General features: G+C 43.1%; 1 protein-coding gene across 1 annotated transcript in view; it reads left to right on the forward strand.

Annotated features, from left to right (window-relative positions):
- cog5 (component of oligomeric golgi complex 5) overlaps positions 1-18,897 on the forward strand; it is a 93,382-nt gene that overhangs the window by 54,407 nt on the left and 20,078 nt on the right. The window contains exons 11-12 of the mRNA XM_083758092.1: positions 13,921-14,002; positions 16,924-17,128. Of these exons, the coding sequence (XP_083614218.1) occupies positions 13,921-14,002; positions 16,924-17,128 (287 nt within the window). The remainder of the gene's footprint in view (positions 1-13,920; positions 14,003-16,923; positions 17,129-18,897) is intronic.

The following is an 18,897-nucleotide window of genomic DNA, read 5'->3' on the forward strand; positions in this document are numbered from 1 at the left end:
GTCATGCCACAGACTGTGGGACCCAATGCCTCCGTGCTTGGCATTCAGCATCAAGGGTTAGGTTAGGGTCTCCACCACGATATGCCAGCCTCTATTATTCAAAGCTACAATTTTTGAGTGGTGCAACCACTCAAACCTATGTCACTATGTTTAGAGTACCAGTAGGGGCAAAAGTGGCGCTGTTGTGCTAGAAACACAGAGAGAGAGAGATAGTGTTGCGCTGTTGCTTGCTAATTACAGAGAGAGAGAGAGGGGGGGGGGGGGAGGGGGAGGGAGAGAGAGAGGAAGAGGAAGAGGTGTCTGCTAAATGCTAATTCCCCCACACAGTAACTCTGTCATTTCTCAACCGTTTCGGACGTGGGGCGGCTCGCCGGAACTGGGCTGGCACCCTGGGCGCGTTCCTGTGGGTCTGGAAGTTCCCTGGAAGTTGATCCCTTTGTAATTATTTGTTTGGTCCAAAATATTGTGTTTATTGTCATGATTTGTCACGACTCGAGTTGGCTTTGTACGTCGCTTAAAAGGTCTTTAAATAAATACTTTTTGAAATGTCTATGGGGAAAAATGCATTGGAAATTATTTTCTAGGCCTGGCGTCATCATGAAAAAGGGGACGGGACTGCGACACTCTATAGAGTGTGCTGACCATATTGTAGGGCCAATATGCCTTTCTTTCTTACATCACCAGATATATACGGTTTAGCAACGGGCTCACACTTTGTGACATGGGCGTCTTGTTGTTTACTCACTTGTAGTTTGTCGATGGTGATTGATGACTGCAACAGGTTGATGTTATGGTAGGAGTTTGTGTTGTGTGAGTGTAATAGTTTCAAAATAAACGGGGCAAACAAAACAAGAACAGGCTCCAGACATAAACTAAATAAAGGTCTCAAAAAACAGACGAGCGCAGGGTTCCATATTAAACAAATAATAAAGTAAGCTACTTTTCTTTCTTTCTTTCTTTCTTTCCTTTCTTTTCTTTTAACTGCGCTGTTTGCGTTGCGTTGCGTGCGAGCTGTTGAAATCTGTAACTCTACTGGCGTCTTTCCACCTACAGCTGTGGGCCTGTGGCTTAATTAAAGGGAACCATGGTGCCATTTCTCAAGGCAACCAGTGGGGGCGCCATTTGGTCACGAATATGTCAAATCAAATAAGATGGCTCCTACATAACCGGCCCCTATTGTTATGGGCATGCTCTAATAACAATATAAAATCAAAATAAACTGGAGCCATACCAAAAGGTTCAAAATCAAAATAAATACTTGTGAGGGGGGAAACAGGCATGGTGTTATGTGCCTGCCTAAATCTTGGTGCTTCTTCAATTTGACTTCGGCACCAGCAGGCAAATCTTGCTGATGGGCCTGTCGAGCACGCTGGTTTTTGTCTGAAGACGTACACTTCTCACAAGTCCTCTTGAGTCTGGCATTGTTTCCAGGACTCTAGCCAGCATCCAGGATCCTCTTGGTGCATTTGTGTCAGCTATGATCACAATGTCTCCCTCTTCAAAGTTCCTGCGGATGCGGTTCCATTTTTGACGTACATTCATAATAGGTAGGTATTCTTTTATCCATCTTGTCCAAAATAGATCCGACAGGTATTGCACTTGCCTCCAACGGCGCTTTGCATATACATCCTCGGCCTGGAACACTCCTGGTGGAAGGATCGGCTGTTTCTTAAGAGTTAACAGATGATTCGGTGTTAGTGCTTCCAGGTCATTGGGGTCATTCGAGACTGTTGTGAGTGGGCGGCTGTTAAGTATGGCTTCCACTTCACACATGACTGTATGGAGACTTTCATCATTCAAAGTTTGCTGTTTGGTGACTGATAGCAAGGTCTTTTTAAGCAAACGTATAATCCTTTCCCATACACCACCATGATGGGCGCCGGCGGGTGGATTAAAGGTCCATTTGACTCCTTTCTGTTGTAGAGATCTTTCTATTTTGTTCAAGTTCCATGTCTTCAAAGATTCCTTTAGCTCCTTTTCAGTGGATATGAAATTGGTCCCATTATCTGAACGAATTTCAGTCACTTGGCCTCTTCGAGCAATAAAACGCCTGAGTGCATTTATGCACGAGTCTGTATCTAAAGAATGGGCCACCTCAAGATGTACTGCTCTATTGATTAAACATGTGAAAATGACTCCATATCTTTTGACTGTGGTACGGCCTCTTTTGATTTCAATGGGTCCGAAATAATCTACTCCTACTTGTGTGAAAGGTGGTAGGTCAGGTGTTATCCTATCTCTTGGCAGGTCTGCCATCTTCTGTTCTCCAACAGATGCATTGAGACGTCTACAGGTCACACATTTAGAGATAATCTTTCTTGACAATGAATTGGCACATGGAATCCAATACTTTTGTCTCAGTAGGGAGAGCATGTGGTTTCTCCCACTGTGTCCTACTTGCTGATGGATCTTTCGAAGAATGAGTTTAGACAAATGGTGGTCTTTTGGGAGGATGGCAGGGTGCTTTGCAGTTTCCGGCATGGCTGATCTGCTTAATCTCCCACCCACTCTTAATACCCTTTGGTCAAGTTTGGGATCAAGCTTGTAGATTGAACTGTCTTTTCGCACGTTCAAACTTCCTTTCTGTAGCGTTTCGATTTCCTCTTGAAATCCTTGCCTTTGACAGAATTGTACAACAGCTGTCTCTGCCTTGTCCAGTTCATTCAGTGACAGGTTGTGTACTCTTAGAGTGTTTTTGAATCTTTTCATTTCTACTTGAATCAATTGTCTTTGCTTGTCTGGGTTTGAGTCTTGAATTTGCATTAGGTCTTTTCTTTTACTACTCAGCTGCAAAAGGTGAGTTCTTAACTTCAGCATCCATGCTACAGCTCTTTTCAATCTGTCGAAACTTGAGTAGTGATGTATCAGAGTGCTAGTAGCATCTGGATCTGTCGTCTGGATGGTATTGACTGTAACCTTCTCTTTTTTGATTTCAGGATCGTCGGCTGGTATGGAGGTGAGATCAGCAGGTAAGTTAGGCCACGTCTCTTCCTTTTCCTGTAGGAAGTCTGGTCCCTTCTTCCAACTTTCACACTTTAAAAATGCCTCAGCTGTGAGACCTCGGGACACATGGTCTGCAGGGTTGATCTTGGTGCTTAAGTATCTCCACTGCTCAATAGAAGAGTGTTCTCTTATAATGCCGACTCTGTTGGCCACAAAGGTCTGAAACCTCTTTGTATCGTTTCTGATATATTTCAAGACTGCTGTACTGTCTGTCCAAAACACAGCCTTTCTGAGTGGAAGGTGTAATTCGGTCTGCAGCATCCTGTTCACTTTCACTGCAAGTACTGCAGCTGTGAGTTCCATTCTTGGTATTGTGACTTGTTTCAAGGGGGCAACTCTTGCCTTTGCCATGATCAAAGAGATGTTAATTTGGTTTTGAGCATTGGTCATTTTCAGGTAGGTGACAGTACCGTATCCTGTCTCACTTGCATCACAGAAGTGATGAAGTTGGGCTGACTTGATCTTGCCAAATTCTTCAGATCTAATACATCTTGGAATGTTGAAGTTCTCCATCTGCTTTAGTCCAGTGAGCCATTTATGCCATGTGAGACCAAAGGCATCTGGAATCCTGTCATCCCATCCATAATTCAGTTGGCATAACTGCTGCAAGATGTGCTTAGCAGTGAATGTGAACGGAGCCAAGAACCCCAGTGGGTCGTACACTGAACTTACAGTGGAAAGAATCCCTCTTCTTGTGTAGGGTTGATTTTTCAAGTTCACTTGAATCCTGAACGTATCCTCCTCCACATTCCACTGCACTCCAAGGGCCCGTTCGACCGGTAGGTTCTTTTGATCCAAGTCAATGTCTTTTACCTCTGTGGCTCGCTCTTCTTCTGGAATAGAGGCCAGCACAGTGCGGCTGTTGCTTACCCATTTGGTTAGGCGGAAACCTCCTTGAGCACACATGGTTCTCAGTTCTTTAGATAGTTCTATGCCATCCTTCTTATTTGGCATAGCCTTCAGACAGTCATCGACATAAAAGTTATCTTTGACAGTATTAACTGCCTCTGCTGAGAACTTGTCTTTATTATCTTCAGCAGTCCTTCTTACGGCATAACTAGCAACACTGGATGAGGATGTTGCACCAAATAAATGCACTGTCATTCTGTACTCTACTAGGCTTTGACTGAAGTCACCATTCGGCCACCATAGGAATCTCAGGAAGTCTTTGTCAGATGGTGTGACTTTCACTTGATGAAACATGCCTTCTACATCTGCCATCATTGCTACTGGCTCTTGTCTAAAGCGGATTAAGACACCCAGCAGTGTGTTGGTTAGATTTGGGCCTTGAATAAGCTCATCGTTTAATGATGTACCTTGGAATGACGCAGAACAATCAAAGACTACACGAAGTTTGTGCTTCTTTGGGTGGCGTACACCATGGTGAGGCAAGTACCATGTTCTTCCTTCCTCAGGTTTTAACTGTCTTTGAGGTACAGCTTCAGCGTGTCCCTTTTGAATGACACTTTGAAGAAAGTCAGTGTATTCTTTGTGGAATTCAGGATCTTTCTTGAACTTCCTCTTTAGCGACATGACACGCTGCTCTGCCAGATGGCGGTTGTTGGGCATTGCAACATCTTTCTGTTTGAAGGGAAGGTTTATTTGGTAATGACCATCTTTCATTTGAGTGGAGTCAGACATGATTTGCATGAATCTTTTATCTTCTATAGACATTTCTGCCTTCTCTTCGTAACCCTTTTCTGGAAAATCATAATTGAACTGTTGGATCATGAGGTCATTCAAATTTATTATAGATATGCGGTTACTGAAAATATGGGTTGGCTGCTTACAGCTCATTGTGGGTTCGTTTAGTAGCCCATTAACCACCCATCCAAGTCTTGTCTTTACTGCATAGGGCCCATTACCCTTACTATTAATTACTGCCCAAGGTTCCATAAACTTAGCTGCATCATTACCAATCAGGAGTCCAATATCTGCATCAATATATGGTAACTTGACCTCTTTTAGGTAGTCCCATTCTTGCACATCAACCTGAGTGGGAATTTGCTTGTTGGTTACAGGAATTTCTTTTTGAGTGTAAAGTGGTGGCAGTTTTAGGAAATCTTTTCCTTCAAGACTTGACAGTTCCAGTCCATTGATTCTGTTGATATTTATGACCTTTTCTTGTCCTAGGGTTCGAAGTAGGATTCGAGTTGGTGTTGCTTTGGCATTCAGTTGCTTCCTTAAAGCGTCTGTACAAAAGGTTCCAGTGCTTCCTGGATCAAGGAAAGCATACGTTTTGAGAATTTGGTTGGAATTAGTTAATTTAACTTGCACAGGGACAATTGATAATTTTTGCTGGTCACCGGCCCCGGTATGGATGGGCCTTTCCATGGTGACTAATGCACTGCTTACTGACATGCTATCAGTGGCTGGACTTGCTTGACCTTTAACTGAGTCTTTCTTAAATTCAATGTGCAACACAGAAGGATGCTTTTTTGTGCAAATTTTACAAGTTAGTCTTTTCGTACAAGATTTACTCAAGTGGCCTTGAGTTACACATCCGAAACATAGGCCATTGGCTTTGAAGAATTCAACCTTATCTTTGTGCATCTTTTTATCAAAATCTTTGCACAGATCTGTGCTGTGATTGCCTTTACAAAAGAAACACGATTTCTGTGAGGTGGATGTAGAGTTGTTTGACTGAGACTTAGGTTCTTGTGATTCTGTTACTGTGGCAAAACTGCTTTTATAACTGCTTTTAGGGTGTGATGAAACGGGAATGGATTTCAAGTTTGGTTTCTTGTCTTTCTGTTTTGTATCTTGGATTTCTCCAAAGAGAGGGTCTACAGCAATGTTTGCTTGTCTTTCAATGAAGTTGACGAGTTGTGGAAACTTGGCTCTTCTGTGTGTGCGTTCATGATAATCATATGCCACGGTTCTCCACCTCTCTCTGTGCCTGAATGGTAGCTTTGATAAGACTGATTTCAGGTGTGTTGGATTGTTCATGTCTTGTAGAATTTCGTTATTGCTCATAGCATTACAGCATGTTCTCAAGAAGAGTGAGAATTTGTGTAGGGCTTTGCTATCTTCTGAACGGATTACATCCCAATTCAGAATCTTTTCCTGGTAGGCAGAAGCAATAAGCACCTCATTCCCAAAGTGTTTGCGTAGCAGACGTTTTGCTTTTACATAGCCTCTTTGGGAATCCATGTGGAGGCAGCTCCTCACAATTGCCTTTGGTTGCCCATCGGTGAACTGTTCTAGGAAGAGAAGTCTATCTCTGTCATTGCTTGTCTTGCTTTCTATACAGTGTTCAAACGTTCTAATGAAAGAAATGTAGCTCAAGGGGTCACCTCTAAAGACAGGAATTTCTCTAGATGGCAAGAGTGAGAACCTCTGTTCTTGAACTAACATTTCAGTGATTTCATTTTGTTTTCTCATAATTTCTATCATGCCTACACCTGCTTGTACATTAACCCGAGCACCATCTTGCAAGCCAATGTTTGGGTTAGGCTGCGGGGGTTGTTGGTGAGAAACAGGCAAGCGTGACCGTGAACGCTGCTTAGACATTTGTCTCGGTGGCTGCCGTGATTGGCTACTAGGGGCATGTTGAGACATTTGTCTCTGTGGCTGCCGTGATTGGCTACGAGGGGCATGCTGAGACCTTTGTCTCTGTGGTGGATGTGAAGTAGCTCCTTGCTCTTCATCATAGTCATCAATGTCATCATCATCATCATCATCGTCATCGTCATATTCACCATCATCCTCATCATCAACATCATCTTCCTCTTCATCATCCAATCTATAATAATTATCAACCTTCTGGCTGTCTACTGGTAAAGATTGCATTGAGGCAAAATATTCATTGATGTGGATTAATGGGTTAATTAAGTTAGTGTCTACATGTTTACCGATATTTAATGCTTTCAATTTGGCATCAGCGGCTGCGAGTTCAACTTCCAATTCAAAGGCTTCTCTTTTGGCTTTGAGCTGTGCCTCCTGTAATTCAAATGCTCGTCTTTGCTTAAGAGCAGCAGCACGTGCAACTAGAGCTGCCCTTTCAGCCTCTGCCTCCCTCAATACAGAGGAGCTTGTAGCTGTTTTCTTTCTGCTTATCATGCCAATTGAAACATTATCGATTGATTTTGACAGTGATTTCACACTAATTGCTTGTGTCACTTGAAGTTGAACATCCGGTGTCACTTCTGGTGGGACTTGTGCCATAACAGCAGGGGCATTATTCATCCATGATATAACTTTGTCATGAAATTGACATATGCTTTGAAGTTTAGGCTTATACCACTGCTCATGATCCTCTAAGGCCTCTTCTTCTAATAATAAATGCTGTACAGAATTGTGAAGTGATTTGAAATCGTTTGTTTTAGTACTAAATTCATCGTACTCTTGTTTAACTAATGCAAGGTTTTTGTGATCAACCATGAGTGCTTGTAATACATTTTGTTTGTTTGTGAGCTGTCCAAGTTTATTTTTTCGTGCATTGCATTGTTTTGCATAATTAGCTTCAAGTGCCTTTGGTGTAGGCTTCACTTGCCTTTTACCCTCAATTGCTGGTGCACTTTTATCAGAAGCATGAACAACATCTTCATGCGCTGTCTCTCTTTCACACTGGAGTAATTTCTCCGCTCCATTTACAGACATCAAAACGTGACGTGACGTCCGTATTTAGAATACAACAGCAGCGCTTATTTTCCAGATCCAAACTTATAGTCCGTATTTAGAATACAACAGCAGCGCTTATTTCATTAGCTTCAATAGCGTGACACATCCATTATCGTTAGATCCTCCCAATCGATCCAAATTCAATACTTGTGTCCGTATCAGAGAAGATTTCAACTTGAATGTAGGGCCAATATGCCTTTCTTTCTTACATCACCAGATATATACGGTTTAGCAACGGGCTCACACTTTGTGACATGGGCGTCTTGTTGTTTACTCACTTGTAGTTTGTCGATGGTGATTGATGACTGCAACAGGTTGATGTTATGGTAGGAGTTTGTGTTGTGTGAGTGTAATAGTTTCAAAATAAACGGGGCAAACAAAACAAGAACAGGCTCCAGACATAAACTAAATAAAGGTCTCAAAAAACAGACGAGCGCAGGGTTCCATATTAAACAAATAATAAAGTAAGCTACTTTTCTTTCTTTCTTTCTTTCTTTCCTTTCTTTTCTTTTAACTGCGCTGTTTGCGTTGCGTTGCGTGCGAGCTGTTGAAATCTGTAACTCTACTGGCGTCTTTCCACCTACAGCTGTGGGCCTGTGGCTTAATTAAAGGGAACCATGGTGCCATTTCTCAAGGCAACCAGTGGGGGCGCCATTTGGTCACGAATATGTCAAATCAAATAAGATGGCTCCTACACATATAATTAGTTCCTCCCTATCCCCAGTGAACTGCAGGGGTCAAAAAACCCTAGTTTCAGCTTTGGTGGTGGGTGAGAAAGCCTTCATCTAATCAGGATAGAGGGGGCCTTCCTCCAATCAGGATCGAGCGGGGCGGGCCTTGGTGTGTGACGTGTGCTGTTGGCCTGTCTCCCCACTGTAGAGCATGTGCATAATATTATCTTGTTACCGGAGCGGACCGTTTTTCTTTTTTTCTTTTTTTTTTCAAATCACCCAAATCACTGAATGCTCCTTTAACCCATTTTGACCTGAGATCAGATTCTAAAAGTGCGCCACTCGGTGGGAGCTTGTAGATCTGCTATTTTTCAATAGCTAAAGCATAACATAATGCTAACACCAAAAGGGGTTCCCGCCCCGTAGAATGTACTCATTAAGGTTTTTTTTGTCTCAACGCCAATCATCTCCACCACCACTATCCGCCTTGTCGTCATTCTCTTTAACCTCCTCCCGTACACATTGTCGAGACCAGAGTCGCTGGGGTTACTATGGAAACAATGCTCTCTCAACGATGACCTCGGAGATAAAAGTGTGAATTGGAGATCTAATGGCACGGCTAAATGACTGGCGCTGCACCTCCACAGGCATTCAACCCCGCTCCCTTTCCTTTCCTTCAACCCCGCTCCCTTTTTTTTTCATTCCAACCATGCTGAGAGAGCCATTCCGTTTGAACGGTGTGCGTGGTTGAAACGCTAAAGCCTTTTTCGGGTAACCGTCGAACCGCTGTTGGGGCAGAATCCTCGTATATCCCCATGTTTAAATTAAATTAGGGCTGGGAGTCGATCAAAGAAAATCAATCGAATTAAGGCATTGCAAATTAATTAATGGTAATTACTGTATTGTGCCGAATTTAAAGACTACTCTGATACTCACGGTTCAGCCATAACTGCTATTTATGGCCGGAGATGAAGGCTAAAAGAGGACAAAAAAAACCCAGACAAATACAATAAGTATTGTCCCTTTGGGCATGGTCCCTTAAAAAGGTCTTAAAAAGCCTTAAATTGTCACTTCACTCTCATCTGGGGACCCCCCACAGCGCACATGGGGACCCCCCACAGCGCACGTGGGGACCCCCCACAGCGCACGTGGGGACCCCCCACAGCGCACGTGGGGCTCCTCTGGAGGTCCCGACCCACAGGTGGAGAACCAGTGCAGCAAGGCAGCCGTGCCCGAGACGCTGCACAGGGTCTGGCGATGGGACGATAATGGAGCTTACACAGACACACATGTCAACATCCATTAGCTAATCAAAGTGTGTCTCTGTCTGGATGTCTGGGTCTGCACGGTGGGGCTTGACTCCGTAACTTGACTTATCCCTTTAAGACCAGATTCGCGTCTTCTAAATAATATGCATTTGGCTGTGGACCCCCATCTGAAAATGTGTTGTTCCAGGGACCTCCCAGAAGTAAAGATATGAGTTAACACAATATTTTCCAGACCTTCGATTTCTCTGGGTTAAACCTTAAAACCCTCCTTTGCCAACCCCAAAAATCTTTCTTTAATGTGATTTAATCCAGAATTAATAGTCATCGAATAGCCCAAATCTCCACTTACACGACCATGTTTAGAACTTAAGAAGAAGAGAGAAGACGGCACAGACTGGAGCTATGTGTCATTACACAATCACGCACTCTTTCACAGCTGTCAAAACTGTTTTGACAGCTTTTCTGCAGGATTCCGGCAATACCACCGAGTTTAGCCACCAGATGGCAGCATGTAATCGGTTAAAAACGCTCGCTGGGAAAGAATATAATATTCAAAGATTTGCACACACTTTCACGAAAACATAGCAGATCTATAAGCTTGTAGTGCGGCACTCTGTGTCACACTATGAGCTTGTAGATCTGCTATTTTTCAATAGCTACAGTAAAGTATAAAATAATAGTTCGTAATAATGTCGTTAAACGCTAACGTGACACAGATGCATTCCAGGCCTAAATGTGTTAAACAGGCTTAATTATTTGTGCAGGTGTTTTTCTGTCGTGGCTGTTCAATAACCTCTGTCCAATGACACAAGGTTGACATTGAGAATGACCTCTCTTGACTGCAGTGCTATTCTTACCTGCCGGCGAGGGGAAATTTGTCTCAAGCTTTCTGTCCCCCAGTGTCCAAACCTACCGTGGAAGAAGCAGCGTGACGTTTTTAATGCGCCATGCAGTGTATCTGGAACAGGCTCCCAGAAAACTGCAGGTCCCTGCTAGGTACCTGCTACAATTCTCAGCTCCTTTGCATCAAAGCTGAAGACCTATTTGCCTGTTAATGTCTTATGCCGCACTGTAATTTTATTCCAGTATTTCTATCTGATTTATTTGACCTTATTATACTTGCCTTGCCTTGCTTTGAAAATGCGGAACAGACATGTATGTTGATTGGGATTCCAGTACCGTTTTCAGAGATTGTTTGTTTGTATACATCGACAGTTTGTTTGTATATCTAAAAATCACACCTGTGTGAAGTGAGGGGCGCTCGTACATCATCATCGCCGACTTCTTACTGACAGTTGATAGTTGAAAGCCTATATATACAACATAGCAATGTTTGTGTTACACAATGTTTGTGTTTAAACTATGACGTAACATTTTCCATTAATTGTCAATTGGAATGTAATGTTTGTGTAGGACAAAGTTTGTGCACACAAACTAAAAGCTGGACATAGCCATAGCCATAATGTGGGTTACAAATTCCATCCTAAAAGGAGAGAGAACCCTGAAAAGATTTATCAGCTTGTGTTTCAGTTCAATGTCTTATATTCTGTATGTATCCTATATGAGTTATATGACATGACATGATATGGAGACATGGGAAGATTTCTGTTACTGAACACACAATAATTATATCAATGATTACTAGAGCTATTTTTGAACCCCAGTGTCTGCCCTGCAGTGTCTGCCCAGTGGCTCCCCAGTGTTCCCCCTGAGTGCCTCCCCAGTGTCCCCCTGAGTGCCTCCCCAGTGTCTCCCCATGCCTCCCCAATGTCTCCCCAGTGGCTGCAGTGTCTCCCCAGGGTCTGCCCAGTGCCTCCCCAGTGTCTGCCCAGTGCCTCCCCAGTGTCTCCCCAGTGTCCCCCTGAGTGCCTCCCCAGTGCCTCCCCAGTGCCTCCCAGTGTCCCCCTGAGTTCCTCTCCAGTGCCTCCCCAATGTCTCCCCAGTGGCTGCAGTTTCTCCCCAGTGCCTCCCCAGTGCCTCCCCAGTGTCTCCCCAGTATCTCCCCAGTGTCTCCCCAGTGTCTCCCTAGTGTCCCCCCGAGTGCCTCCCCAGTGTCTCCCCAGTGTCTCCCAAGTGCCTCCCCAGTGTCTCCCTAGTGTCCCCCCGAGTGCCTCCCCAGTGTCTCCTCAGTGCCTCCCAGTGTCTCCCCAGTGTCTCCCAGTGTCCCCCTGAGTGCCTCCCCAGTGTCTGCCCAGTGCCTCCCCAGTGTCCCCATCTTAATTTATTAATATTATTAATTATTGAATCAAATTAATGAATTAATTCCCCCCCGCGCCCAGCACCATGCCAAAGCTTTTTCCTACAGGAAAAACTGAACTACACATATCTACTGTAACACCTTTAACATTTCACAAAGGGTAATATTAAGTTCTGTGTGATTGACCTATTTCTGTAGTTCTGCTGAAACTCATCCGAGTCAAAGAGGTGTAAAATGGTCTCAGTGCATCCATAATGTGATCATTATCAGTTGATCTCTCCAATGCCAGACAACCAGTGACGATTAACACATTTAATCTCTGCATTTGAATGCATTGTCTATAGTGAATGAAGCATCAGCCATCATCATTTAGCCTGTTTACATTTTACCCTGGGGTTTTGTACATTATTTAGCATTTGAAAAAAAACATTGAATAAAAGGGCAGTCATCACAACCCTATTGAAACTAATTCCACACACCTGAGTGCTCCTCATTCCCTCAGAGCAACCTGAACAATGACTTAAAGACTTAACGTTGTCCGGTTTCCCAGGTTTACACAAATACAGTTGTTGCTGTTATTGTGTATGTTGTTAATAACAATGTAATCGTGAATATAGGATATGATTATTATTATTATAAGGATAATGATGCACAATGGGCTATGAGACTAATGTAAGGACTTTTAGGACTACCATTACTGCATCAAAAGTAATCAGCAAACCATGCTATAAAAACTGGTCAGACAACATTGGCCAGATTATTAAATAATAAAGAAAGAGGCAACAATTGTGAAAATAGCCGATCTACAAGTTGACAACGAGTTTGTAGATCGGCTATTTTCACAATATTTATCTGTGGAACCATTCTGTTGAGAACCACTGATATAGACTAACTGAATTCCTAAAATTGCTAGCCTACCACCTTGATACAAAATAAAAATGTTGTAACTTGTGTAACCTTATCCATACCAAAATCCATTTGGAAAAAAGAAGAAATCACACCTGTGTGAAGTGAGGGGCGCTCACTTCGCATTATCTAACGTTTGGATAGTTAGTGTCAAGGTGATGTATGATTGCTCAGTAGTTGCTAATGTCTGCTCAGGAGGTTTGAGTGTTTGCTCAGACCGAACTTTTTTTAGAGGGAACATTGGACATAGGACATTCAAAAACATAATTTTGTGTTATATTTATTGTATTGTCTTTGTCTTTAATATATGCATTGACCCGAGCAAAACTATTTTCCCTAGTGGATAATAAAGACATCTAATATAATGTGTTTTGTGTTAATTAGTCAGATGGGTGGGCCGCAAACACTTTTCAGATTTTCAAATGGGCCTTCATCCAGAAAGGCTCTAATTTATATTATTACTTTGTTGTATGACAGCGTTAAACACCCAAAACAACAGACTTTCTGCAAACAACACTGACCGCACGACCAAGTACGAATTAGTCTTCACAGCAGAACACACAGGCTATCATCGATATCAGGGAGTTCCACTACCAAGGGTAATGTGGGAGGAATAGCTGTTTATGTCCAATCGTCTGTACTAATGGCCATGGATCAAAGAGACAACGATTCCCTCCTCCACGACAGCTCAAGATGTGAAGTGTAGGTGTGAGCATGCCTGGCCAGCCTCGCTCGGAGGAGAAGCATGTGTGTTCATTGTGTTCACCGGTGGAAGCTTTTATTTGAATGGAACGCTCAATATCCTCGCGACCATGTGGGCCCTGGCCCACAGGTTGAGAGGGAGTGTTATACATACAGTGTAATATAATATAATTTGTAATATAATTTGTGACTTTTTTATTTTCTCCCTCAACCATAAATGTCCCTTAACGACTTTCAACCAGGCGTCCCACATTTGGCCATGTAATTTATCTATATATATATTTTTTACTATGGTATGAGTTTGTAGATCCGCTGTTTTTGAAATAATTTAGAAAGCTTTTGAACATTAATTCGACATTTATTTTAAACACTTGAACTTTCCCCAGCATCCATATACTGGGGGAGAACATTAGCCAAAAATAAATGGCAGATCCACAAGCTCACACTGCTATTTTCTGGTGAAGAGATTTGGTACAGTTGCATCTCAGGTCTGTGTTTTTTACAAAGAGTAGAGGGTCTAAGTTGTTTTCTTCCCACACTGTACCCACAGGACAGCCAGCCTGACATAATGTACACCTTCTGGAATGATGTCACCAACATTCTGTCCGTAGAGTTCCACAGGGCTACCACAGGTACAGTAATAAGTCTCGTCACCTCTTCTCCTCTCCTCTCCTCTCCTCTCCTCTCCTCTCCTCTCCAGTGTTGATTTTGACAGCAAATCTTGATTTGGTTTCCATTTAGTTTTAGTCATATTTTAGTCACCTGAAAGGTTTTAGATTTATTTTAATCGACTAAATACCATAAGATACAGTTGTGTGCTTGTAGATCTGCTATTTTATATGAGTCCAACACCCGAGCGCGAACGAGAATAAAATGGCTTTTCTTCTGGATCTTGTTTTAAATTTTTTACAAAATTGTCAGTAGGCCTATATTTAGTCAAAGTTTAAGTCATCATAGCTTAGTTTTTATTTAGTTTTCGTCAGTGAAAAAAACTTAGTCGAACATTTGTGACCAAATTTGACTGAGGAACTGCCATTGCATTTTTCGTCATAGTTTTTAGTCAACGAAATCCACACTGCTCTCCTCTCCCCTTGACCTGAGGGGACGGGGGGACTAAGCTACTGTATTTCTTGTAATGGGTGGGCGGAGAGTGAAGAAAAGAATGTAAAGAGCCAAGAATATCTGCGTGCTCCCACTCAGCGCCGCAAGAATAACAACAAAGTGTGAAAAAGGAGCTAGAGAGGCGGGCTTGGCTCGTGTCTATCCTATTCCTAACATTGCACCCAACAATCTGTACAATCTACCCCGCTGTGAGCATGTGCCTACGTATGTGTTGTTTGCATACAGTATGTGCCGCCCGGTATATAACTGTATATCGACTATTGCGTGGATATTCTGACCTGGCATGCACACATTGTGTATAGCATTCTTATGTAAACCATTGTTATGCAGTGACTGCAGGACAGATAGATAAGAGAGCGTGGCGGCCCAGATGGAAAGCAATTGTGGAAAAAGATGAAGCCTGTCCGATGCCGATCCCATTTTTGGAGAGTCCACCAATTGTCTTCTTTAAAAAAAAATTAAACCGATACATTTTCCAACTCATTTGTTTTGGGGAAATAATTTAAAAACTGTTTACATTGGTGACTACCTGATCTTGAGGCCTACAAAATCGGGAATTATTATTTATTTTTTCTTATCAACTACTCAACTAGTACCAACAAGGTCGACTCGTGGATTTACTACTATTTGAATAGTCGACTAGTTGCTTAATGCCCTAAAGTTCCACCCTTGCGTTGTGGGAACATTGCACTTAACCCTCTAGTCTACACACATCATCATTTTATTTTTGTCATTGACCTTGACACTGCCGCATAAACCATATCCCCAGCGTGTCCCTATGGAACTCCACTCTGAGTTTAACGCAAGGCCAGGGCGCTATGAAATAGCCCCGAGGTCCAGCTTGACATTCATCAAAGAGACCTGACGTGAGTCCACGCCCAACTCCAGAAAAGACGAGCGAACATTACGACAGCCATCCGTCATAGTGACAAGCGGTGTGCTTGGCTGTGGACACATGGCTGGCAAGCTTTTGGGACAAAAGCCTCTCGTCTGACCTTAAATGTATGGACAGCTTTGTCTCCATCAGTCTGTAGACTTCAAGTGTTAAAGAAGCTATACCTGTCATTTGTCTTCCTTCTATAGTACTAGATAGTACTAGACTTCCTCTCTTCTAAGTAGGTCGGTAGCCCAGAGCAGTGTACATATTTCCCCCCTAAAATACAGTATGTCAAACTCTGAGGGAATATCAGTTTCCATTATGACAGATTCAAAATAACGTTAACCACTTGTGTCCCGATACTGGGGGGAAACATTCGCCAAAAATTGCTGATCTACAAACTCACTCGTCGTGAGCTTGTAGATCAGCTATTTTCGGGCAAAGAGATTTGGTGTACGTAGATTGAAACAGAACCGTGCAAGTGATAAATATAGAGTCTAAAGTGGTTAAACTGAAGGGATGTTGATCGATTCAAAGTATCCTGCAGCATCCTTGGACTTGCATCACGACTCCCGAGGGCAGGGATACTCAAATAGCTGAACCGGTGGGCCACCTTAACGAAGAATGGACAGGAGCCGGTTGATACAATTACAACAGTAACGATACTTGATAACTTCTGTCTTTGGTGCCTTATATTGCCGATCTTACAACTGGCACTATTTGTTTGTTTTCTGGCAAATTAAACATAGTGGTATTGAATTTGCTTGAGATGGTAAAATGAAAGCGACAGCATCCTGTACATTTTGGGCTAACGTGACGCTTCTTTTCGGCGCTTGCTGAGGCTCATCTTTGCAGCTGCTCTGAATGGAGTCAGGCAGTTGAGTCCGAGAGGTGACTTGATGTTCATTCAGCTGCTCTGAATGGAGTCAGGCAGTTGAGTCCGAGAGGTGACTTGATGTTCTGAATGGAGTCAGGCAGTCGAGTCCGAGAGGTGACTTGATGTTCATTCAGCTGCTCTGAATGGAGTCAGGCAGTTGAGTCCGAGAGGTGACTTGATGTTCTGCTGCTGAATGGAGTCAGGCAGTTGAGTCTCTGAATGGAGTCAGGCCGTTGAGTCTCTGAATGGAGTCAGGCCGTTGAGTCCGAGAGGTGACTTGATGTTCAGCTGCTCTGAATGGAGTCAGGCAGTTGAGTCTCTGAATGGAGTCGGGCAGTTGAGTCTCTGAATGGAGTCAGGCAGTTGAGTCTCTGAATGGAGTCAGGCAGTTGAGTCCGAGAGGTGACTTGATGTTCCCGCTGCTTTGCGAATGAACGCACACAGTTTTACCTTCCTGATGATCATGTAATAGACATATCGTCTAATTAAAGATAAGATAATAACTTCATTCTTTCTATTTTTGTATACGGTATGTATATTGTTTTGTATTGTTTGATGGGCCAGTCAAAATTGCACCGCCAGCCCTAGGGGTGCCACGGCCCCCACTTTGAAACCTTGGCCTAGAGGTCGGGATGAGCTGGATTGAATTAAATGTGACCCCCTCTCTCTCTCTTAAGCATCTACATTCCTGAAGCAGGCGGTGGAAGGGGAGTATCCCAAATTGCTGCGTCTATACAATGACCTCTGGCGCCGGCTGCAGCAGTACAGCACCAGCATACAGGGGGCGCTGACAAGCAGCGGAGGGACGGATGCGCCTCCGGACATGTCTGCCACAGAGCTGGACGTCCAGGACCTGTTCACGCAGGCCAAACAGGACTACAGGTGAGTAGACGTAAACTCTATCGCTCCGGTTCAGTCTCTATCCCTTTAATACTCTATGCGTAAACTGCTGTGCGGCAGCAAGCTAACTTCTGTTTCCACGCAACAGTGGTGTCTCACCACCCTGTGTTAGTGTTGATTTTGCACATTTTTGTTTAGTTTTAGTCATAGTCTTTTTGAGAAAAATGTCATTGTTGATACAGTTGATTCTGTCTTTAACACTTGCATGCTGACAATTGCCGATCTACAAGAGCTTGTGAGCTTATAGATCTGCTATTTTCAGAGTGCAACACCCGAGCACAACCGAACATGAAATGATTCATCTTTTAGTTCTACTGGATCTCTTCTCCGCTAGTCCCTCCCTAACATTTTTTATCTAGTTTTTATTTGTAGTCGGCGGAATCAATACTGCCCTATCACCCACAGGATGGCAGCTGTAAGGCCACATTATACCTCCAGCCTGACCGATGCCAGGTTTTTGGGTCCAATAAGGATTCCGATTATGGAGAAGTTCCAGACCACTGTTTCATAACCAGTGGATCGGGATTCGGGACGCATTTTTATGAGCGGGGGTACTAAAAAGGCAGTTGTTTCCGACATAAAAAATATACATATTTATTTCAAAGATTTAAACAAAAATGTCACATATTTTCATCAATTAAAAACAATTCAATTTTTTTTAGTATTGCATGAATAAAATCATAAAGTATAATAATTTCCATAAAGAAGAAAAAAAGTTTGCGATGCGTTGTGAGTTTGTAGATTTTCACTAGTTTGGGTCCTCGGCAAATGTCTAATTTCTCTTTTGGATCTTGAGCTAAAACGTTTGGGGAACCCTTCAACCACGGTTCTAGACCAGTGGTTCCCAAACTTGTTCAAGTCAAGGACCCCCAAATTGACACGAATTAGCCCCGTGGACCCCCATTTGAAGAGATATGCCAGGGACCCCCATAAGAGTAGAGTTTTACGTATCTAGCAGTGATTCTCAACCCGTTTAATTTCAAGGACCCCCAGTTTGACATTAATTAGTCTACGGACCCCCATTTAATGGCATTTTCTATCTCTAGGACCCCCAATTTATATTTTAAAATCAATGTTAATTTAACAGACCCATAAGAGTCAATTTGGTTCCAAACTATCATTTAGCTGGGGACCCCCTGGAACAACTGACAAACACAAACCAAGGACCATTTGGTCTTCACAAGTATAGTACGGTAATACAAGCGCACGCACACACACACACACACACACACACACACACCATCAGTTAGTGCTTTACAATATAAACGCCTATCTAAGAACTAGCAAGGCACTCCACACTAGAATGCATGTAATGCACATACTGGCTAATGGTGATGAATAATAATGAAATGTTGATGATGGAATGGGGGACGCACGCACATACACACACACACACACACAGACAGACACACACACACACACACACACACACACACCTCTTGCCCTGAGGAAAGAATTGCCTCAAAGCTTGTTACGAAATGGGGCCATGCATCATTTATCTGTGTCAACACGTACGCATTATGCGGTCATCGCATTATCTTACGTGCTCCATTTAGGACACTGGTTCTCAACCAGTGGTCCGGGGACCGCCAGTGGTCCCCGAAGGGGGTTGCAGGTGGTCCCCAGCTAAATGGAAGTTTGTTGGTAAACCAATGAGGGTCCAACTCATAGATCTTTAACTCTTGAGAGTGTAAAGTGTACGCTTTAAAGAGTAAAATGATTGCTAAACATACTTACTTACAAAAAGGTCT

Source organism: Protomyctophum parallelum, assembly GCF_964188405.1.
Source record: "Protomyctophum parallelum genome assembly, chromosome: 22".
NCBI lineage: Eukaryota > Metazoa > Chordata > Actinopteri > Myctophiformes > Myctophidae > Protomyctophum > Protomyctophum parallelum.